Consider the following 24,607-nt stretch of genomic DNA (forward strand, 5'->3'; position numbering starts at 1 on the left):
AAATGTAAAAAGATATATCATAGTCTAGGAGCTAGTCTCTGCCGATGTTAAATAAAGCGGGAAATATGTCAGACATGACGTTACAACTACAATCAGCAACGTGTTGCCATAATTTCCAGGGGGCGTACCTGGGACATAGGCTGGTACGACTGTGCGTACAATTAAATAAGGTAAGGGTAGATTCCTTGCAAGGATAAGGCACGGCAAATACAGCCAGAGCCACACATCACCAAATAGGCCCGCCTTAAATAGAAACACAGACGCACACATGCACACACGTACAAAAACAAACAGCGGTGACAAAAAGAACACTGTTAAATTGGCACCGCCCAGGAACGGAAAATGTTTTCTTTATTCTAAATTATATATTGTTTACAAAGAAACTATTTTATCGATAAAAGCTAGTTCTATTGACAACATTCCATTTAGTTTTTTCCCCATGTGCTCCTCCTTCCATTATTTTTTCACGGGCGGGCACCCGGGTAGAACCAACGGCCTTCCGTTAGCCATCTGGGTGGTTTCCTCATGATGAATTCAACGCCCGAACTCACTTCGGTGAGGTGCAAGCGATTCAAAGTTAGCGACCTTAAACACTCGGCCATAGAGGCCCCAAGTAAAACATTGGTATTCAAGCATGCAAAGGGAAAACAAAAATGCTTCAGTCAACCAAGCTCTCAATTAAAATAAAAAGCTTGCGCTTGAAGTATAACATTGAACGTCCATATCGATGTGCAATTGAACAAACTATCAATCTACATTCAGATCAGGATACCGAAATACCAAAGCAATTTACGCAGTTGCAAAAAAAAAAAAGTAGATGTTGTTTACGTTTCCTAGAAAATGTTTACTTTGGTGTAAGAAAGATATATCAATAATTATTTGATAAAACCTGACACATTCGCAATGTATAGGTAGACGCATTTATAAAAAACCAGTCAAAATGCGGATGTAGAAGTCATGCATGAAATTTAAACATAACGATAATTTCAAAAACAATTACAACAAAAACCAGGTAATGTTTAGTGCGTTCTGGTTGGTGATTGATGTAGAAAAAAACGAAGAAGAGACTTTTATCAAACTGAACCTTTTTCTTCCGTTTACAATATCTACAGTATCAGGTTGCGATTTATATGGAAGATCGTACACTCCATAATTTTATAGTGGATGTTAATGAGCAAAATGAGCAATTTTGTTGGTTATTAACCATACGGGTCGGAGTTGACGACTATATATATTTAAAGTTACAAGCAATTTAAACAGACAACTTCTTTTCGTTTTGTTTTTGTTTTCTTTTTTCTTTTTTTTTTTGTTTTCAATAGTAGAAATACAGTTCTTGATGAGTATATTATTATCTGAAAATCCGATATTCTAATAATGTCTAAATAACATCACCAAGTAAGTTTAAAGAATAGTAGGATTTAGTGGTGTTCAATCTTAGAACACCTAATCCGTAACGGGTTTGTTTGTTTTTTATTTGCGACCTTATTTTTGCAAGATCCACATATAAACCATACATCATTTAAATGTATGCAAGGTTGGCATACAGGTTCTTCTTCTTGTTTTTTTTTTTTTCTTTTTGTTTTTGTTTTGTTTTTTTGGAGGGGGGGGTTGTTGTTGTTTGTTTGTTTTTGTGTGTCTTTTTTTGTTTTTTTTAATATCTTTAAGAATGTCAATTTTATGGCTCAGTTTGTATTTTTTCCCATTTTAAGACTCGGACAAAGCACAGTTTTTTTTTTTGTGTGTGTTTTTACATACGTTGCCTTCATGGCTTCTATCAATAAAAAATTATCAAAATTTGATTTATAAAATTAGAGTCCAAAAACAATTCAAAAACAATTAAGATGCTTTTTTATTTTTTTTAAATGTGTTTTTAATTATGTAAAATACCACCACTTCTGTTTTGTAGCTGTTGTGATGAAGGCCTAACTAAAGTAAAGAACCAGCGTGGGAGCCATCTGGTCTAGTCGCGTAATGGCAGCCAGGTATTTGAACACTAATTCTTCACTTGGCATGGTTAAAGAGGTCTAAATCAAAGCCTGCTTCTGTTTAAATTTCATTGTGGATGTATTTTTGATATTTTGGTAGGAAAAATGGGAGAGCAGGTTGTATTTGGTGAAGTGAAGCTCAATTTTAGTATGATTAGTACTTCCAGGTCACAGCAGTGTGATTTTGATGTGATTTTACAGTAAGCAAATGTGACCAGAAAAAATCTCTCTAAGAAGATATATGGCCCTTACTTTTCTCTTCATTTTATATCAGTTTTATCATAACTCTTTAAAATGAGGTAAGGATTTGTTCTCTGAAATGAGTCTAGCTATGTTTGGTAGCTCTTTAAAAAATGTCAGTTTTATATGTTTGTGATCTGAAGGCGGATCAAACAGTAGTGGCGTATAACCTTAAAACATAGTTATCACAAATGATATAATTATTACACCGGGTCAATCGCAGCAGACGCTCAGAAAATAAAAAGTCGTGTTGATCTTCGATGTGATGCCATTTAAACAACTATTTTAAGTCAATTAAGAAGAAAAAAAGAGTTGTGTTACTTGATATTGAGGTAAACAGTACTTGTGAAATGTTACATAATTTTCTTTATTGACATCGTTACGAAACCGGCTTTGATAAAAGTGGGTGGGGTACGGTTCACAAAATTTGAAATAAGAAGTTTACACAGTGATTATTGTTTTGTAGTTATGTTTATATGTTTGTTAGGCAATGCCTTTTTGCGTGTTTTATTCATATAATTTTGTTACATTTTACAGGGTTCGATGTAACTGAATCCTTAATTTTCTGTATTTTCTGTCGCGTACATTAAGTTACGGTGGAACCCCATTTGGTTAACTTACCAGTGTCAAACCGCAACATCTTGCACAGTCTCTCGTGAGAAACTGATAACATCATGCAACATGACTTTGACTCCTTGAACATCCTCAACGACTACCAGCATGGCTTCCGAAAGAAACGCTCCTGTGACACCCAACTCATACTCACTGTCAACGATCTAGCCAAAGGCCTCAACAGTAACCAACAAATTGATGCAATCCTGTTAGACTTTAGCAAAGCTTTCGACAAAGTCAGCCATAACTGTCTCCTACTTAAGCTTAATTACTATGGTATAAGGGGTAGCATTCACTCCTGGATAGCCGACTTCCTCCAGTGTCGCACACAACAGGTAGTTCTCGACGGTGCCAACTCTGAGATCTCCCCAGTCACATCTGGTGTCCCGCAGGGCGGCGTCTTAGGACCCCTTCTCTTCCTCACATACATTAATGACCTGCCATCGCGCGTCAAGTCAACTGTCCGCCTATTCGCAGATGACTGCTTGATGTACAGAAAAATCACAAGCCAGGAAGACGCCAGACAACTACAAGTTGACCTTGACCACCTTCAAGACTGGGAGCGAGAGTGGCACATGGCTTTCAATCCTGAAAAATGTGAAGTTCTCCATGTAACCAACAAACGAAAACCAGTCAGCTTCACTTACAACATCCACAACATACCACTGAAACCCACTGATGAATCTAAATACCTTGGAGTATCGATCACACCTGATCTGTCCTGGAAAACACATATTGATAACATCACTAAAAAGGCAAATTCCACCATGTCTTCAGGCCTTTTTTTCATCAATTTGGGAATGCCACCGACACCGGTGGAATTGGGAAAATGCTCTCGGAAATTGTCTTAATTGGGACAATTTGCAAATTACCAAACTCTACATAAATGTGTTTTTGTGTGAAATATTAATGAATTGTATTTCAGTAATTGTTCAACAGTATTACAATTTACCTAAATATACATACAAATCAGCAAAACTATCTTAAAACAGCAAAAATCCTAAAAGGTATAATCATTTGGGAATTTTAAATTCAACTTTGGGAAAAAAACATACTTTTTTGCATTGGGATTACCTCCTTTTACAGGAGGTAGATTTATAGTGGAAAAAAGCCCTGGTCTTTCATCCGCAGAAATATCGGCTCAAGTCCACCACGTGCCAAAGCAACAGCCTACAAGACCTATGTCCGTCCGATTGTAGAGTATGCATCAACAGTCTGGTCCCCGTACGCCGAGACCCACATCAACCAGCTGGAGATGATACAACGTAGAGCAGCCAGGTTCGTCAAACGAGACTATCAACAAACAAGCTCTGTCACTGCTATGCTGCAGGATCTCCAGTGGGATACTCTACAACATAGACGTAATGTAGCTAGGGCAACTATACAGTACAAGATCAACCACAAACTAGTTGACATCAAACCCGATCCACCACTCCGTCAATCCAGGTCATCCAGGTTCAATGATCAGCAATACACACAGATCTCCTGTTCCAAGTCTTCATATCAACACAGCTTTTTCCAGCTTCCGTCATCATCTGGAAACGATTGCCTCAGTGCGCCGTGAACCAGTCCACCCTAGAGGGCTTCAAGACTGTCATGGCTGACATACACACCTTGTAACGTCGACGCTGAATTTTTATCAGATTTTAAAGTTTGTACATAGAGAGATTTTAGACTGTACATAGTCCACCTTCAGCTGCGCATGCACAGTTTTTAAACATAAATCGCGAGTATACTCTACACAGAGTGAGGCGATCACTAAAGATGATGATGATGAACAGTTCAGAGCACGTGGTTATTTTTTGAAAATCAAGATCAAAATTTTATCCTCGGCGTACCATGGTTCGCGGAGTTAATTTTAGTTCAGCGCAAACTCAGTAAATAACAGTTGACATGTGAAAATGTTTACATACCTGATTAAATACATTTATCCTCCACCACATACATTATTCCAATCAGTGATTTTTTTACTTTTTTGGCAACAGCCCATGGCTTTTAAATTGGGAATTTTAAGCGCGATAAACTTCCAAATTGGGAAAAATTAACAAAACTTAATAAAGAAATTATTTTGGAAAGTTTTATTTTAAGGTAAATTTACTTCATTCAAATATGCACTGAGGTTGAATAGACAGGACAGACAGGTTATTTTCTGATGTCACAGGATCTGATGGCTCACATAGCTTAGGGTCACCATGAGCTTCTGTTGGTTTCTGTGGGTCATTTTGTGGGGGCTCAGATTTCTTGGACAGATAACTTTGCTTTTCTGACGTTTGATTTGAATTTGATTTCTCTTTAACTTTACCAAAAGATGTTTGAATGTCCGGAGTACCGATGGCGTGTTTAAGGTTTATTTTCTTATTATAATATTTGGAATAAGGCGACATTTTTCAATAATTTAGGTAATTTTCTAACAATTTTTTTCCCAACTCATTTTGACGCATGAAAAAGCGTTTAGCGACTGATGAAAGTCATACTAAATGCCGTGACCCTTTTTATGTAAACAACGCGCTTCGAATTAGCAACAAAATTCTGCAAATAAACCATAATTAGTGTCGGAATTTTTATGATTATTTGCATCGTTTTAGTTCAACTTTGACAAGAAATCAATCTAATTGGGAAAAATCATCTCGTTTTGGGGAATATTTAAGTATATTTTGGGAGTTTTGACAATTTTTGTCAGTTGGGAAGACGTCGAATTTCGGAGTCAAATCCGCGCAAAAAAATCACTGCCAATTAACTTTATTCCATCTAGTTATCTACTGGCATTCATCCGAAACAGTCATGTCAAATAAATTATGTCAGTCGTCTGCAAACCTTGATTTCGCGAATATGACATCACAGCATTACGTGACTTAAAGGTCAAATATAGTCATTCATGTGGTTTTCATGATTTTCAATGTTTTAGCTTTAAAAATGTTTCATTACAGTAACCAAAAAATTAAAACATTAACATTTTAAATCTCCAACAAAATCGTTTCTATTTTTCAAGACTTACACAGTGAGGACATGCGAAAGATTCCCATCTTTTAGTTACTCTTACGTCAGTGCAGTGAATCTGATCGATTCCAGTGTTTACATGGGTTTTTCTTTTCCCATCTCATTACATTGAGCTAACTGTGGGATCGTGATAGAGATCTATTGTAATAGCGTATATTTACTTCTGATAGGTTGAGGTTTACTTAGAAATTTTGAAAAAGCAGGGAAAAAATTACTAAGGTATAGGTACATGAAAAATACTTTTTTTACTTAACCGTTATTCATCACAAGTTCACAACTTGTGCCACGTGACCTCCATTGATAAAATGTAAACAAAGCAGATGAAGGAAATTTAGACTTTTAAAAAACATTTTAGGGTATAAACATGTATATTTTAAGTGGCTATATTTAGGGATTATCGTAAAACGTAAAATTTTCATGACAAATTAATATTTTATGCACTTGCCTTCTTAAAACACATTTTTAGCTCACCAGAGCCAAAGGCTCAGGGTGAGCTATTCTGATCACTCACTGTCCGTCGTCTGTAAACTTTTACTTTAAACAACATCTCCTCATAAACCGCTAGGCCAATTTCATCCAAACTTCATAGGAATATTCCCTGGGTGAAGCTCTACGAAAATTGTTCAAAGAATTGAATTCCATGCAGAACTCTGGTTGCCAATTGGCAACTGAAAGGAAAAACTTTAAAAATCTTCTTCTCAAAACCCAGAAGCCCTAGAGTTTAGATATTTGGTGTAAAGCATTGCATAGTGAACCTCTACCAAGTTTGTTCAGATCATGACCCCGGGGTCAAAATTGACCCCACCCCAGGTGTCACTTGATTTTACATAGGAAAATGTTAAAAAATCTTCTTCTCAAAAACCAGAAGCCCTAGAGCTTAGATATTTGACATGTAGCATTGCCTAGTGGACCTCTACTGAAGTTGTTCAATTCATGACCCCGGGGTCAAAATTGACCCCTCCCCAGGGGTTACTTGATTTTACATAGATTTCTATAGGAAAATCTTCAAAAAAAAATAAAAAATAAACCAGAAGGCCTAGAGTTTAGATATTTGACATGAAGCATTGCCTAGTGCCCTCTACAAAAGTCGTTCAAATTGTGACCCCCTGGATCAAAATTGACCCCGCTGAGCTCCAGGGGTCACTTGATTTTACATTGGAAAATCTTCAAAATTTTTCTAAAAATAAACCAGAAGGCCTAGAGCTTAGATATTTCACATGTAGCATTGCCTAGTGGACCTCTACAAAAAAGTTTCAAATCATGACCACCGGGGTCAAATTGACCCCGCCACATGGTGTTACTTGATTGTATATAGAAAAATCTTCAAAATTTTCTAAAAATAAACCAGAAGGCCTAGAGCTTAGATATTTCACATGTAGCATTGCCTAGTGGAGCTCTACAAAATTTGTTCAAATCATGACCCCGCCCCAGGGGTCACTTGATTTTACATAGGAAAATCTTCAAAAATTTCTAAAATAAACCAGAAGGCCTAGATCTTAGATATTTGACATGTAGCATTGCCTAGTAGACTTCTACAAAATTTGTTCAAATCATGACCCCCGGGGTCAAATTGACCCCGCCCCATGGGGTTACTTGATTGTACATAGAAAAATCTTCAAAATTGTCTAAAAATAAACCAGAAGGCCTATAGCTTAGATATTTGACATGAAGCATTGCTTAGTGGATCTCTACAAAATTTGTTCAATCTTGACCCCCTAGGGTCAAATTGACCCAGCCCCAGGGGTTACTTGATTGTACATAGAAAAATCTTCAAAATTTTCTAGAAATAAACCAGAAGGCCTAGAGCTTAGATATGTCAAATGTAGCATTGCCTTGTGGACCTCTACAAAATTTGTTCAAATCTTGACCCCCCAGGGTCAAATTGACCCAGGCCCAGGGGTTACTTGATTGTACATCTATAGGGAAATCTTCATAAATTTGCTAAAAATAAACCAGAAGGCCTAGATCTTAGATATTTGATATGTAACATTGAAGTAGTCTTCTACAAACTTTGTTCAAATCATGACCCCGGGGTAAAATTGGCCCCACCCCAGGGGTTACCGGTACTTGATTGTACATTGGAAAATCTTCCAAAAAATTTCTAAAAATCATCAGTTTGACATTTGAAACATGTAGCTCATATTACTCTGGTGAGCGATCCAGGGTCATCATGACCCTCTTGTTTCATAATTAGAAAGATCGTCATGGTCGAGTAACATTCGTAGTAAATGCTGACGTAATTTCCGGTGCGTGAATGCAAATTTTGCATGACCAGTAAGCAAACAAGAATGGCCGTGAACCAAGGTACTCCGCGATTTTTAAGAACTCCGACGATACCTATTTATGAGTTTAATTTAATCACAAACATAACCATTTTTGATAAAATTCATAAAAACATACCTTAGAAGGTTTAAGTTATCAGAAAAGGTCAGTAAATAACATTCTATACCATCTATTGGTTTTCAAAATGAGGAGTACCCTGATCAGGTGACAACTGCAATGGCGGACAAAATATTGCAGTACCAATTTGAAACTTACGTGTATAACTTGTCAATGCAGTTGTGTTCAAATTTTGTTGCATGGATCATTTTATGCCAGATCAAAAGAAAAATAGATTAGAAATATTTTAAAGTAAAAGGTGAGTCCATCGCATTTCCTTTGATGAAATTATAGCGTGACAGACTTCTGGCACGATTCCTGGTTAGGTTTCAGTACGGGATTCGTTTCAGCTCAGAGATCCGTAACAGCATATAAACATCTCTGAGCTGAAATTTTTTAGCTACGCAGGCACGAGTATCGGACCATGGACAAAAAATATGGCATGACTGATAAAAACCTTTGTTTTCATCCTAAATGAGCACAAAATGAAAAATATGTAGTGAAATATGAGCCCCCTTCAAAAGATGCATATGTCTACTGAAGGCCAGAATTTCGAGATTTGAGCCTGCGAGCAACGGGTTGACTTTCCGGGCCGTTGTGAAATAAATTCTCTAGACAATTAAAAAACTATCTATCACTATTTCACGTGTACATTTAGCTACAAAATGAGACCGACCCCAAGTCTCTAGCCCTCCCTGTTCATGAAATATCTATTCGAAAATGATGCCTTTCTGCTGCAAGTTCCAGGTAGATAAAAAATGTGGCACCCGACATTTAAATATGGCAGAGCCCACAATACAGTTCAACCTTTGGGGGGAGGGTAGTGACGGGGATCTGAATTTTTTTTAAATACAGGTGTGAAATGGTGGCCTCTAGTGTAGTTTTGGGCCAAGACCTTAGTAAGTATAGGTCACTTCTCAGTCCGCTGAGGGTAGGGGGAGTTGCACCAGCATCCCAATCCTTCTCCCCTTGGATCCAGATCTGGCTTTTTATGCACCATGTTAGAGCCACAATTTTCTATCTCTGTTTTCTATCTGTGCATGTTAAATTGTGATTTAGTTAATTATACAAAGTATGTTTCCAGTTCTTTTCAAATCATATTTAAAGTAATGAAAAAGAAACCAAGCTTACAGCACTTTAACTGCATCATATCATTTCTCAGTACACTGATTGTACCATATCAAGTAGAATTATGTCTAATTACATCACATACATCATTCAGATGCCACTATTTCACACCTGTATTTAAAAAAAATTCAGACCCCTGTCACTACCCTCCACACAGATGTTGAACTGTGTTGTGGGCTCTGCCATATTCAATGGTTGGGTGACTTTTAATACATAGAAGATTTCCATTTTCCAAAGTGAAGGGGGGAGCCGTGTCTAGTAGTACTGTCTACTGCTCAACCTAGGGGCTGTGGGTTCAAGCCCAGCTTGGGTCACAACTACGCCTTCTAATATGTCACCAGTCTTGGTTTTTCCAGGAAGCGGACTCAAGATTTGTTCAAATAAGCTTGAAGCTTTCATCACATTAGAGTTAAAATATAATAGAATTTACTAAAATAAAAGTTCCATGAAAATGATATGGCCAAAAAGTTTACTTCAACTTTACCGATTGACTTCATAGTGACTTCAATTAGTCTCTTGTAAAAACTTCAGCAAAACTTTTTGTTCATGTGTAATAGATGAAGAAATGTGATTAACTAAAGTAAATAGAATAAAGAAGATTTATTTCTAAAGATACTAAAATTTTATATAGTTTTATATGAATTATTGTTAAAATCCATTTGTTCTTTTAGAAAATGGGAGGAGCTAGTTCTACACCCACTCCTGATCCAGCAGCTGTGAAGACAGATGTAAATGCCAATGCAATCCCAGCAGAGTGTCCAATGCATAATAAAAATGACAGTAAAATAGATGAAACTAAACAGGTAAAAATATTCAATAATATTTTATTAAAAAGGGACTATAAATCTTGTTGAATTGTAAATCTAGCCTTTTATAGTTGAAGGTCTCAAGGAAACTTGGTATAAAGTTTAGTTTTTACCTTGGCAACTACTGGTTTGATCATTTAAGTGGCTTCTCTCTCTCTGTGCAAAATTGCAAACTATGATCAATTTTAAATATAATTTTTAAAGCAAGTATTTGATTATTTTTTTTAAACAACATTTTTTATTCTGTAAAATACAAGTCTGTATTGTTGCAGTCAAAAAACTTCTAAAACAAAAGCTGAGTTGATAAAATGAAGTCAGCATGGGTATTCAATAGAGTAACATATTTTACAATAATTTTCATTTTTTGTTAAATTGCTTGGTAGTGCGGTTTTGATTTAATTTATAATATTAATAATGTAAAGTCGAGAAATTTCCCAGTTCTGGTTATTTTCAGGTACACAGAAAAGGTTTAAGTGAAGATGACATGCAGAAGATGGCTGTGAGTTTTTCCTCTGCACCAAGTGAATGTCCTATGCATGCAGGAGCAAGTTCTTCCCCGCCCAGTGACTGCCCAATGAGACAAGAGCAAACAGATATTAACCCGGACAACATGGTTAGTGAATTTGTAATATGTATTTATGCGTTAATAAATATTTAGCATTTAAAGGCGTATGCTAGAATTTCACCATTTTTTCCCAATAACAGATTTTGTTCATATTTCATATATTGTTAGTTCATTCTATAAGTAACCTAAAAATAAATAAAAAATATGGGGGTCACCGGCTTTGTTTTCATTTTATTTCAGATTATAATGCATGACTAGGGTACCAGTGTATCCTGAAATCTAGAGCGTGTCTGCCATAGCATATAACATCAAGGAATCAAATAAATGATTCATAAAGTATAACTGATAGTCAAATCTCATAAGACATCATGATTATTTCCCTTCAAAACAAAAAGAAATTTTAATGCGATTCAAGAAATAGTTGCATGGCACTTGTTTGTTGTTGTTGTTTTCAAAGTAAAAAAAGCATCATTATTATAAAATATTGTATATTTCCTTCAGCAGTTAATATTTCCAAATCTGCATAAAGGAATTTGAATAAAGTTGCAAGAACAGCAGAATATAATGTTTCCTTTTAAAATATAAAAAGAAAATGGGTGGTCACCGAACTAGATTTTTCACAATTTCATTTTGAAATATTGCCCTTTTATGATACTGGTTTGTGATCTTCATGCCAAAATAAAAGCTTTTAAAATCCCCAAAAGTCATAAAATTCTGGTCAGACTCCAATAAATGAAACATAAATATTCACAAAGAAACGTCAAATAGGTTAAATATAACTCATAATTTTAAATAAACTAAAATCTTAGGAAAAATGATGTGAACAAATGTGATGAGTTATCTACCCCGACACCAGTTTCAATACACCTCTGACTGCCGATGACACTAAAATGAGAGAAATAAAGTACAAAACATACGTTCAAAAATGTCAGCGAGGCAATTTTATGGTTTAATGTCAACATAAATTCATTATTAGACCTGTTACCTTTACAAATACATTCATTTATACATGTACCAGAAAACATTCCCAACAGACTTCATTGGGGGTTTCCTTACAGAAATAGTAGAATAAGCTCGAACGGGACAGGGACAGTCAAAAGTTATCACGCTGTCCTAAAACATACATCCTATTATTTGGACTGGTTTTGATCAAGCGTTAAAAATAAACGAGGTGATTGTCCACATATCCAAACCCATGCAACTTTACCGGAAGCAGTGCATTGTTCGATTTCTGTCTCGTGAAATTTTTATCTTGCGTACGCTTTCATTGGGGATTTCCTTACAGAAATACACAGAATAAGCCCGAAATGTATATCCTATCATTTGAACTAGTTTTTATCAAGCGTTAGAAATAAACACGCTGATTTTCCAATTATCCTAAACCGTGTCGTAATCGGTGCATCGTGCAATTTCTACCTCGTGAAAATTTTATCTAGCATAGGCCTTTAGATTTTATTGCTTTGGTTGTTAGGTATTCTGGTAAAATTTATTAATATGACTAATAGTAGCTGAACCCGTCTACAATGGTTTTGTTCCAGGAGTTAAGAAAAGTTTTGTGGTGATTATATGCTACCAGGGCTTTTTTCCGCTGTAAATCTACCTCCTGTAAAAGGAGGTAATCCCAATGCAAAAAAGTATGTTTTTTTCCCAAAGTTGAATTTAAAATTCCCAAATGATTATACCTTATAGGGTTTTTGCTGTTTTAAGATAGTTTTGCAGATTTGTATGTATATTTACTTATTTAGGTAAATTATAATACTGTTGAACAATTACTGAAATGCAATTAATAAATATTTCACACAAAAGCACATTTATGTAGATTTTGGTAATTTGCAAATTGTCCCAATTAGACAATTTCCGAGAGCATTTTCCCAATTCCACCGGTGTCGGTGGCATTCCCAAATTGATGAAAAAAAGGTCTGGCTACCTTAATATGTTCTAGACTAAAAAGTAATTAAGAAGAGTTGAAAAAGTATTATAAAGCTTGGAACTTCTGAGTGTTTATCACCCTAGAATATTCATATACTCAGTAACCATTGCTGTGTCTTAATTGATTAAAGCTTTCAAATTGCTTTTAACTTAAACTTACTGAGAAGAATACTCGATAGGGATAAAATTTATTGTAATCTTTGTCCAAAGTCTCCCTTGCATATCTTACTGAGCAACAGGCTGGTATCAAAAGAATTTGAGTCTTTAGATCTGTAGATAACAGAGCACAGTAGACTTTTAGTTATTCTTCTTGCTGTTTTTAGCTCGAATAGTCTAGCTATTCTACTCACCCTGGCGTCGGCGTCACACCTTGGTTAAGGTTTTTGCATGCAAGTACATACAGCTATCATTTAAAGGCATATAGCTTTGAAACTTATTTATTCTTTTTCCAGGTCAATTACCTACCTCGCTGGGTCAAGTCCCATAACTCTAACATGTATTTTGAGCAAATTATGCCCCCTTTTGGACTTAGAAAATTCTGGTTAAAGTTTTACATGCAAGTCACTATCTCCAAAACTAATATTGAATTGAAACTTCACATGTGTCTTCGGGGTTATAAAACTAGTTGATAGCACCAAGTCCCATAACTCTGACCTTCATTTTGGCCAAATTATGCCCCCTTTTGGACTTAGAAAATTCTGGTTAAAGTTTTGCGTGCAAGTACATACAGCTATTACTAAAAGGCATATAGATTTGAAACTTATTTTTTCTTTTTCTAGGTCAATTTCCAATCTCACTAGGTCAAGTCCCATAACTCTGACATGTATTTTGGCCAAATTATGCCCCCTTTTGGACTTAGAAAATCCTGGTTAAAGTTTTACATGCAAGTTACTATCTCCAAAACTAATGCAGGTATTAAATTGAAACTTCATATGTGTCTTTGGGGTTATAAAACTAGTTGAAAGAATCAAGTCCAATAACTTTGACGTGTATTTTGGGCAAATTATGCACCCTTTTGGACTTAGAAAATTCTGGTTCAAGTTTTGCATGCAAGTACATACAGCTATTACTAAAAGGCATATAGATTTGAAACTTATTTTTTCTTTTTCTAAATCAATTACCTACCTCACTGGGTCAAATCCCATAACTCTGACATGAATTTTGGCCAAATTATGCCCCCTTTTGGACTTAGAAAATCCTGGTTAAAGTTTTACATGCAAGTTACTATCTCCAAAACTAATGCAGATATTAAATTGAAACTTCACATGTGTCTTTGGGGTTATAAAACTAGTTGATAGAATCAAGTCCCATAACTCTGACATGTATTTTGGGCAAATTATGCCCCCTTTTGGACTTAGAAAATCCTGGTTGAAGTTTTGCGTGCAAGTACATACAGCTATTACTAAAAGGCATATAGCTTTGAAACTTATTTATTCTTTATCTAGGTCAATTACCAATCTCACTGGGTCAAGTTCCATAACTCTTAACATGTATTTTGAGAAAATTATGTCCCCTTTCGAACTTAGAACTCTTTTGATATTTAACGTTTTTGGTAATAATTTCCTGCTTCTGTGACAATATTTCGAATAGTTGAGCTTGGCTGTCTTACGGACAGCTCTTGTTTTACAATTAATACCTCAATAGCTTCTCTGTCCTTGACAAAAAAATCCAACTTGTGCCTGGTTACTATGTAGGACATTTTACTTGATAAAATTTACACCTGTTTAATATAACCATATCCAAAAATACTACCAGTACAAAATCTACAGTATTCAGTGAACTAGTTTCATCAGGTTACAAGATATCATTATACTTTTATTATTCAGATGCCGCCACCAAACCAGAGACCAGCACCAGACCAGCCATTTCCTTTGTCCACTGACAGAGAGGTGTCTGGTATACCTCGTGCAGGAACTGAGGACAATTGGGTCTATCCATCACAGCAAATGTTCTGGAATGCAATGTTAAGAAAAGGTAGGGTTATCAACATAGATAAATTTAATATGAAGGATGGGGGTGTATTCAGACCTTGGTTTTAGAATCCGCTATTGTTATCATTCGCTTTAGCTTAAAGCAATGCCGGTTTATCAGAACTCGTTGGAACTGAAATACATGGCAAATGTTGGATTTGACTAATTGAAACAGTTAAAGATTAGTGTCAATTTGCATTTAAGAGCTGTCAACTCTGTGCACTTAGTTTGATGCCATATGATCGGACTTCTCATCATCAGCTCCTATTTTTGTTTTTTGCACGCAACATCTTCGGAACAATTTGATAGAAGTAAATGAAATTTTGCATTGATGTTCTTCGGATTGTCCACTTCCAAATTTGCTCGTACGGTTCCGCTCAGCTGCACAAAGGAGTCATCAGAGCTGAAAATTGAAAAATCTTTCGATAACATTTCTTAAACCATCTGTAGGATTTTATAGTTTTTAGGGGTGGGCAATATACCGCGGTAGACCGGTTATTGCGATGTTTTTTCCGACGATACGATATTGCAATATGATTTTCGAATACCGGTTATTTTATAACATTAAGTAACACTAACATAAACCAAGAAGATTCACAAAAAAAAATCCTTTTCTTGCCAGCACGATTCAACTTTGTTTTCATTTTTCTCCTTTCATTTCCGGTGCAGGTAGCAGACTGGTTTACAGCTATTTTACGGACCCAATTCCACATAATAAAACCAATAAGAAAATTTAGATAAAAATAATTTTGTATTTTTCAGTAACTCATTAGTAATTTTTCTATCAACTAGAATTTATTATTCATACAACAGCTATACCACTTTCCTCGTTTATAATCGGTGAATTGAGCAACCTGTGTTATATGATTGTATCCGTAAACCGAATGTAGTGCCGCACAATAAACTAAATAATATTTTGACGCAGTCTACTTTTCGCTTTTGAATATCCGGTAATCGGCGTCAGCAACATATCGGACTCAAGTAACCTCAACAGTTAATAGTATTTGTGTATGACAAATTCACAATACTCCCCATAATCTAGTCAAATTTTTATTTTTTTGTTTACTGGTATTTTTATTTATTGAGAAGGTCGAGCAAACACTCGTTTTGTTGATACTAGTCATTTTACTCATTTTTAATTGAATAAATTTGAAAAAAAAACAGTATGATTCGCCATGTTTTTGTTAATTAAATAACTGGTACAATATATCGCAGTATATTGCAATATCCACATACAATTTGCATTATATCGCAATACCAGTTTTCTTAGCAATACCCACCCCTAATAGTTTTAAAGAAATATTTTCATCACCTTGTATCAAGTCTGTTCAGATTATTTAGATTTTGTCAAAAACAGGTTCACTAAGAGGCATGATTACTTTTAAATGTATGTATGTTTTTAGAACTTCAAAAAAACATGTGGGTAGGATTTTGAAATGATTTCACACAAATATTCCCTCTACCAAGATTGATATTGCAGTTCATAGACGTAAAAAATGTAAGATGACTACCAGCCTGGTTTCATCAGAAATTATGGCATAATTTTAACAATTTCTCAAAAATAGTCTACTGAAAGAGTGCTAACCATCCTATTTCATTAAAAAGTGTGACAGATAGTGGGAGAGGGGAGGAGTGTTTTCTCTTTACTTATTGGTGAAAACGAGTCTAAAATAGCTTGTTTGATTTCAGAAATATTTCACTCAGTTACAAGTTTGTTGGGTGACCTTTAAAACAGTTATAGTTCCATAGGTTTTCATTTTTTTGTTAAAAACGCTTTAAAACAGCTGTTCAATTTGAGAATATGCTTGATGACACGGTAACATGCAGAGCAGCACTGAATATGAATGTTGCACATGAATTTATATAGCTATAGCCATCAAGGAAGGTGGTGATCACTTGCTACAGTGTTAATGAAATATTTAGACATATTATAAATTCATGCGAAAAATCAATATGAAAATATGATTTAACAAGAAATTAATATTTTATTTTCATAGAAGTCTTGACAGCCAGATTACAAATAATTCTTGCATACATGTACCAGACGGAGATTTCCGGTATTTTTACCGGTGCTGGAAAAATCCATCTTACACCCCAGGGTGTAAGATGACTCTCGTGCTGTGAATGACGTATTAAGAACTACATATATGTAGAAGATTTATGAAGTAATATATATTTTATTTAAAAAACGGAATAAAAATTCAATACGTTGACAGTTCCTATTGGTTCCTGATAGTATATTTCTCGATTCAAATCACGTTATTTTATCAAAAATTCATAACGTTACGCTGCAACTGATAAAACAAAACCGGAACTAAACATTGTTATTTGTTTTGAAACGTCATGATGTCTTTCCTGTTTACGGACGTTGTTTTCCCGCGCTTTGTTTAAATACACTGCCATAGGAAATAGTTCTAAAAAGAAAGCCGTTCGATTGATTTTGTTTTTATTATTATTTGTTGAAATCGGTATGCAAGAAAAAGATTCTGTCACTGGATATAGGTGCAGATGGAAATATCCGGCTCTCGGGTAACTGTTTAGGCAGTAACTCGGCAAGAAGCCTCGTAACCTCCTTAACAGTTACCCTCGAGGCCGGATATTCCCATCTGCACCTTTATCCAGTGAAAGAATCTTATAATCCATTATGACAACTTTTGTGCCAAGTTGATTTGTTAAAAAAAGAACATGGCAGCCAATGCAACATAACCACTTGAACGCGGGTGTCTCAGTGTCATATTTTCTTGTTACAGTATAGATTTTTATGTACAAATGATTATAGGTTGGAGATGGAATGAAGATGAGATAAGTCAGAATGATATGGGACACATCATAAAGATACACAACAGTAATAATGAACAAGCATGGCAAGAAGTCCTCATGTGGGAGGCTCTTCATGCAAGGTAGGCTTCACTTCTGGTCTGTTTTTACTAAACTATTTTTACTATTCAGGGAAACAGGTCCATTTATATACCAAAGGGGAAGTGTGACTTAGCTGAAGGGCTTCCTGATTCTGGAAACTGAAACAGATACTTCAGTGCACATAAGCTGTGTAGATATATATCAAAATTTTATAAGCTCTTTCTACTTCAGAGTTCAGACTCGAATGTCAAGGTCACACTTCAGAGGTCAAAGGGTTTATTTCATTTTTCTTTTCTGGTCTGTTGTATGTATGCATAGAACGCTATTCAAGTGAATTGTTACAAACATTCTATAGAACAAGACAGTGTGCAGGGTTGTCAATAAGTTTTGTTGAACAGGCTGATATAGAAAAGTAGCCGATCAGCCAGAGGGGTCCGGTGGCAATTAAGGACACCTTTTCACTGCAATTTTATTTACAGTATACCCCTTATTTTCACATTTTTATGAGCTCGCCTGTTAAATTTGGGAAAAAAATAAAATTAAATTTTCTTAACGTAAAATTTTTTGTTTCTTTGAGATAATTAACATAAACTGAACAGCTAGTATCAGTCAACATCAGAGGGGCTGCAGTATCAGAAAGAATCACAGTCTAAATTGTGTGGTAGTGTTGGGGTGGTTTGTTTGAAGTGTGTGGTAGTATCATAAAAGCAGCTAAAAAATGGTATTGATATGTACATGTACAGTACAAGGGATATATTACATGAATGGTAATCACTGAGTAGTCTCTCTTGGATGTAAAAAATTTAATGAAGAAAAATGTAGGTCATTGGTAATGACAATATTGTCCCAAAAGAAGGTAGGTCTTTCTCTAAATGACCAAAATTATTCGAAAATTGGGGTCACGAAAATATATGACAAACGAGAGCAAGGCAATCAAGGCTAACATTATTTTTATACGCCCGTTTGAAAAACGGGACGTATTATGGGAACGCCCCTGGCGGGCGGGCGGGCGGGTGGGCGGGCGGCGTCCACAGACCTTGTCCGGAGCATATCTTCTACATGCATGAAGGGATTTTGATGAAACTTGGCACAGTTGTTCACCATCATGAGACGGAGTGTCATGCGCAAGAACCAGGTCCCTAGGTCTAAGGTCAAGGTCACACTTAGAGGTCAAAGGTCAAATTCAAGAATGACTTTGTCCGGACCATATCTTCTTCATGCATAGAGGGATTTTGATGAAAGTTGGCACAATTGTTCATCATCATGAGAAGGAGTGTCATGCGCAAGAACCAGGTCCCTAGGTCTAAGGTCAAGGTCACACTTAGAGGTCAAAGGATACAAGAATGAAAACTTTGTCCGGAGCATTTCTTCTTCATGCATAGAGGGATTTTGATATAACTTGGCACAAATGTTCACCACCATGAGGCGGAGTGTCATCCGCAAGAACCAGGTCTCTAGGTCTAAGGTCAAGGTCACACTTAGAGGTCAAAGGATACAAGAATGAAAACCTTGTCCGGAGCATTTCTTCTTCATGCATAGAGGGATTTTGATATAACTTGGCACAAATGTTCACCACCACGAGACGTAGTGTCATGCGCAAGAACCAGGTCCCTAGGTCTAAGGTCAAGGTCACACTTAGAGGCCAAAGGTCAGATACAAGAATGACTTTGTCCGAAGCATTTCTTCTTCATGCATGGAGGGATTTTGATGTAACTTGACACAATTATACACCATCATGAGACGAAGTGTCATGCGCAGTTCCCTTCTTTCGAATTACTTCCCTTTGTTGTTACTATAAATAGCTTATATTGTAACTTTTTCATTACTAGTTGTAGGGAAAAATCGAGACCGCTTTTCTGTAGTACAACATGCATGCTACATCCAATTTTGAGGTGTATTTTGACCAGTCTCTACCTGGTAAAGATTTTTGTGAGGACTTACAATTTTTTTTTTTTTTTTTTTTTTTTTTTTTTTTAAGACTCTTTTTCAGCCTTTTGGGACAGATCAAAGGTGGCATGGATGAGATGGCGGTATCAGTCTGATAATACCAGTGAAAATGCAAACTCAAGTAATTCAGCTGATAAATCTTGAATAGATCTGAATGTAAAAGGGAAACTCCCATTTTTCCAAAGGATGATTGTTTTGTTGCAGAAAACACTGTGATATGTAGTAGTTTGACTTGTTACCATCATCAGTGAAGAATGGTACAACATAATTTTCTAAGGGCATTTTTGTGAACATGTGGACTTACATTTTCATGGACTTTTATAGTAAAACTTTGGACTTGTGACCCTGTTGTTCATGGATTTTTGTGATTTAACCTTTTTGAACATGGAGTTTTGTGACTCAACTATATACATACATGTGGTATTGTTAGTGGAATTTTGTGGCTCAACTATGGACATGTAGCCTTCTTGTCACGAATGTTTGTGATTGTATTATATAGACTAACAAGAATCTGGACATGTGCTAACTCGGAGAACATTCATGAACATACGATTGGTATATCTGGAAGGAAAAAAAGAAATATTACATTATGTGAAGGCTAATAAATTAGAAACACACATAATTGTCTTGTTTGATTACAGTTCTGCAGTTTTTACTTTTAAAGTAAGATATGATCTTAAAGTGGAAGAAATATATAAATGTACAACGTACGTCGCACGCTATTTTACACATAGGCGATTTCGAGATACATGTTGATGTGAATGCAGCTATTTAAATTATGAGTAACTGACGTCCATGTATGTTTTTACTACAGTGATTAAAAGATTTAAATTACATTTTTCCCAGTTTAATTTTTAGAGAATTTATAATCGTAAAATACATAAAAAATCGAATTATCATCAACAAAAATGACGAAAAATGTAACGTTACGCGTAACAAAATGTTAGTACGGCAGTCGGAGCATTTCTTCTTCATGCATAGAGGGATTTTGATATAACTTTGCACAAATGTTTACCACCACGAGGCGGAGTGTCATGCACAAGAACCAGGTCCCTAGGTCAAAGGTCAAGGTCACACTTAGAGGCCAAAGGTCAGATACAAGAATGACTTTGTCCGAAGCATTTCTTCTTCATGCATGGAGGGATTTTGATGTAACTTGGCACAATTATACACCATCATGAGACGAAGATTAACTTCCCTTAGTTGTTACTATAAATAACTTATATTGTAACTTTTTTATAATTGACCGTAGGGAAAAACCAAGACCACTTTTCTGTGGTACAACATAGATGTTACTTTCCAATTTTAGGTGTATTTTAAGGTATCTCTACCTGGTAAGGAGTTTTTTTGTGGACTTAGAAAAACAAAACACTTAGTTATTACTAAACAACCACAAAATTAAAATTCCATTTGCAAATACAGGTGCTAGAGTAAAGAAATTTGCTGTGACGGGCGTATATTGTGACATTCTTGCACTCTTGTTTAATATAATTTATTACAATTTATAACTTATTTCCTACGACCAGAGTTAATTTTACCAATGATTTCTGCTTGTTTATGACAGTTTTTCATTGGAATTTGGCAAAATCAATCTACAACCAGGATTTCAAAATTCTTGGAAATTATCACAGATGTCCCGTCAATCTTTCATTCCAAAGTTTTGCCACAAAATATAACTTAAGATGGCTATTTTGACACTACTTTCATGATTTCGCTCTTTGAAAAAAATGTGTAAATCAGGTTTATACATGCGAAAAACATTGCTGCGAAATCTGTAACTAATGTATATGTTTCATGTAATACCTGGCATTGCCTTTTAATTCAGATCGTGAAACATGATTTTCATTTCTTTGACGATAACATGGTAAATATATATCTCACCTGGATTTGTTTTAATTTACTTCAGTCATAGCTGGGACATCCATGTCCAATAAACACAGTTTCTTTTTTCTTTTTTTATACGCCTGTTTGAAAAACGGGACATATTATGAGAATGCCCCTGGCGGGTGGGCGGGCAGCGTCCACAGACTTTGTCCTTAGCATATCTTCTACATGCATGAAGGGATTTTGATGAAACTTGGCACAGTTGTTCACCATCATGAGACGGAGTGTCATGCGCAAAAACCAGGTCCCTAGGTCTAAGGTCAAGGTCACACTTAGAGGTCAAAGGTCAAATTCAAGAATGACTGTCCGGAGCATATCTTCTTTATGCATTGAGGGATTTTGATGAAAGTTGGCACAATTGTTCATCATCATGAGACAGAGTGTCATACGCAAGAACCAGGTCCCTAGGTCTAAGGTCAAGGTCACACTTAGAGGTCAAAGGATACAAGAAAGAAAACTTTGTCCGGAGCATATCTTCTTCATGCATGGAGGAATTTTGATATAACTTGGCACAAATGTTCACCACCATGAGGCGGAGTGTCATGCGCAAGAACCAGGTCCCTAGGTGTAAGATCAAGGTCACACTTAAGAGGTCAAAGGATACAAGAATGAAAACCTTGTCCGGAGCATTTCTTCTTCATGCATAGAGGGATTTTGATATAACTTTGCACTAATGTTTACCACCACGAGGCGGAGTGTCATGCACAAGAACCAGGTCCCTAGGTCAAAGGTCAAGGTCACACTTAGAGGCCAAAGGTCAGATACAAGAATGACTTTGTCCGAAGCATTTCTTCTTCATGCATGGAGGGATTTTGATGTAACTTGGCACAATTATACACCATCATGAGACGAAGATTATCTTCCCTTAGTTGTTACTATAAATAACTTATATTGTAACTTTTTTATAATTGACCGTAGGGAAAAAACAAGACCACTTTTCTGTGGTACAACATAGTTGTTACTTTCAAATTTTAGGTGTATTTTAAGGTATCTCAGAAATTTGCTGTGACGGGCGTATATTGTGACATTCTGGCACTCTTGTTTTCTTTTTTGATTGTAGGGGTTGCATTTAATAGAAGCTCAGTCAGTCACACATACTCCTTTTAAGAGATACTATTGCAGTACTAAGCATTAAAATAATCAGATTGAAGACATATTTTTTGACACCTTGGCATGAGGATTAACTTGTTCATGACAATATAACATGTACCTATTCATTGTAGGGAATGTACAAATCCTAAGCTGAAGAAATTTGGTGGTAAAGCTAAAGATTACTCCCCCAGAGCAAAGATCAGGAGTTGGATGGGGTAAGATATTTTTACATCTTCCATGGTCATTGTTTGATAAAGATTTAGGTAATTATACAGAATGAATGAGGTCAGTATGATGGAATGATTAAAGTCACTTACATTGAATAGTTCGCATCTGACTACTGTTTGTCTGGATTCTTTGGTTATTCCTTCATTAGGGGAAGACGTCCAGCTGGCTTTTAGCTCAGTAGTACTCCCTAGTTTCTTGCTGGTAATTATTACTAAGAATGAGTTATGACAAACATATTGATGCCTCCCCCACCCCTCTACCCCCAACACACAAACACACACATGCACATACACAAAGGGCAAGTTACATAACTAGCTTTTATTTTGTTAAGATTTAATATGCTCCTTTTAGCATCAAAAGTTTGTGAAGGTTTTGTGTGAAAAGGTTTCTCAGGAACTTCTTGACCGGATATCTTAAACTCCCCAAACACCTTTAGCATGAAATACATAACCTCACATGGCAAGTTTGTCTGGCATACAGTTTGGCAAACTTTTATGCTCTTTGTTCACTTAGACAATTGTGTTGAAAGTTTTGCATGTTGGCAGTTTTTAAGGAACTATTGCACTGAGTACATTCAGAGTCATCGTAAGTCTTTATCATAATGAAATGACCATTCTAAGTTATGTTCCATAACTCTGACTTACAGTTCACAAAATTGTGCCCTTTTGTCATCTTTGTAAGTTTTTTCTTAAAGACTTTGTTTGTAAACTAGTATGAGGAGGAAAGGGTTCAAAATTAGTGAAATTTGTAGTCTTTGGTACCTATAGCTCTTGTTCATGGTTCATACTTATTTAAAGTTTGCAGCAGTAATTTTACTTTGACATATGGATACTTGCATGTATTAACTAAAGAATGTCACTGAAGGGTCTTCATTTTCTGTCCACTCAAATGGAGTTGTGGTATGTTAAATTTGAGTAAATCAGAGTGATAGTACATATAGTTAGATGGAACTTTGCTGGGATCTGAAAATATCCTTGAGATAACCAGTATAATGAGGTAAGCGAGTGTGAAAAAAACTGGAGTTACAACTATATTTTATATTGTTTCAGGTATGAACTTCCATTTGACAGACATGATTGGATTGTTGACAGGTGTGGGAAGGAAGTTAGATATATAATTGACTATTATGATGGCGGAAAAGTAGATAAAACTACATATCAGTTTACGCTGCTAGATGTTCGGCCTGCTTATGACTCTTTTTCAGCCTTTTGGGACAGATCAAAGGTGGCATGGATGAGATGGCGGTATCAGTCTGATAATACCAGTGAAAATGCAAACTCAAGTAATTCAGCTGATAAATCTTGAATAGATCTGAATGTAAAACGGAAACTCCCATTTTTCCAAAGGATGATTGTTTTGTTGCAGAAAACACTGTGATATGTAGTAGTTTGACTTGTTACCATCATCAGTGAAGAATGGTACAACATAATTTTCTAAGGGCATTTTTGTGAACATGTGGACTTACATTTTCATGGACTTTTATAGTAAAACTTTGGACTTGTGACCCTGTTGTTCATGGATTTTTGTGATTTAACCTTTTTGAACATGGAGTTTTGTGACTCAACTATATACATACATGTGGTATTGTTAGTGGAATTTTGTGGCTCAACTATGGACATGTAGCCTTCTTGTCACGAATGTTTGTGATTGTATTATATAGACTAACAAGAATCTGGACATGTGCTAACTCGGAGAACATTCATGAACATACGATTGGTATATCTGGAAGGAAAAAAAGAAATATTACATTATGTGAAGGCTAATAAATTAGAAACACACATAATTGTCTTGTTTGATTACAGTTCTGCAGTTTTTACTTTTAAAGTAAGATATGATCTTAAAGTGGAAGAAATATATAAATGTACTGTAATCATCATTGCACCACTCTCATCCCGCCCCTGCCCCCACCACCACCATCTTTAATGAAAATTTGAATGTATAGTTTTGCCAGTTGTCTGTCCGTCCCAAATCTATTATGGTTTCCAG

General features: G+C 35.7%; 1 protein-coding gene across 2 annotated transcripts; it reads left to right on the top strand.

Moving 5' to 3' along the window:
- The first annotated feature begins 1,906 nt into the window (after positions 1 to 1,906).
- Positions 1,907 to 24,404, top strand: LOC123525675 (holocytochrome c-type synthase-like). 2 transcript variants are annotated; one of them, XM_053538959.1, is made up of 7 exons: positions 1,907 to 1,982; positions 10,013 to 10,144; positions 10,602 to 10,760; positions 14,468 to 14,615; positions 17,391 to 17,511; positions 22,525 to 22,608; positions 23,671 to 24,404. In XM_053538959.1, exons 2-7 carry the CDS (start codon positions 10,016 to 10,018, stop codon positions 23,924 to 23,926), a joined length of 897 nt encoding a protein of 298 aa, XP_053394934.1. In that variant the 5' UTR covers positions 1,907 to 1,982; positions 10,013 to 10,015; the 3' UTR covers positions 23,927 to 24,404. The 2 variants fall into 2 exon arrangements, with proteins under 2 accessions (XP_053394934.1, XP_053394933.1); XM_053538958.1 differs by lacking the exon at positions 1,907 to 1,982 and adding an exon at positions 2,405 to 2,557.
- The last annotated feature ends 203 nt before the right edge of the window (positions 24,405 to 24,607 follow it).

The sequence above is a fragment of the Mercenaria mercenaria genome, chromosome 3, assembly GCF_021730395.1.
Source record: "Mercenaria mercenaria strain notata chromosome 3, MADL_Memer_1, whole genome shotgun sequence".
NCBI classification, from domain to species: Eukaryota; Metazoa; Mollusca; class Bivalvia; order Venerida; family Veneridae; genus Mercenaria; species Mercenaria mercenaria.

What these genes read in the sequence shown, in the direction of transcription:
- LOC123525675 (XM_053538959.1), top strand. Translation starts at nt 10,016, where the DNA reads ATGGGAGGAGCTAGTTCTACACCCACTCCTGATCCAGCAGCTGTGAAG. An exon ending in ATATTAACCCGGACAACATG is followed by an intron (nt 10,761 to 14,467) that starts GTTAGTGAATTT and finishes TTTATTATTCAG; the next exon opens with ATGCCGCCACCAAACCAGAG. An exon ending in AAGATCAGGAGTTGGATGGG is followed by an intron (nt 22,609 to 23,670) that starts GTAAGATATTTT and finishes ATATTGTTTCAG; the next exon opens with GTATGAACTTCCATTTGACA.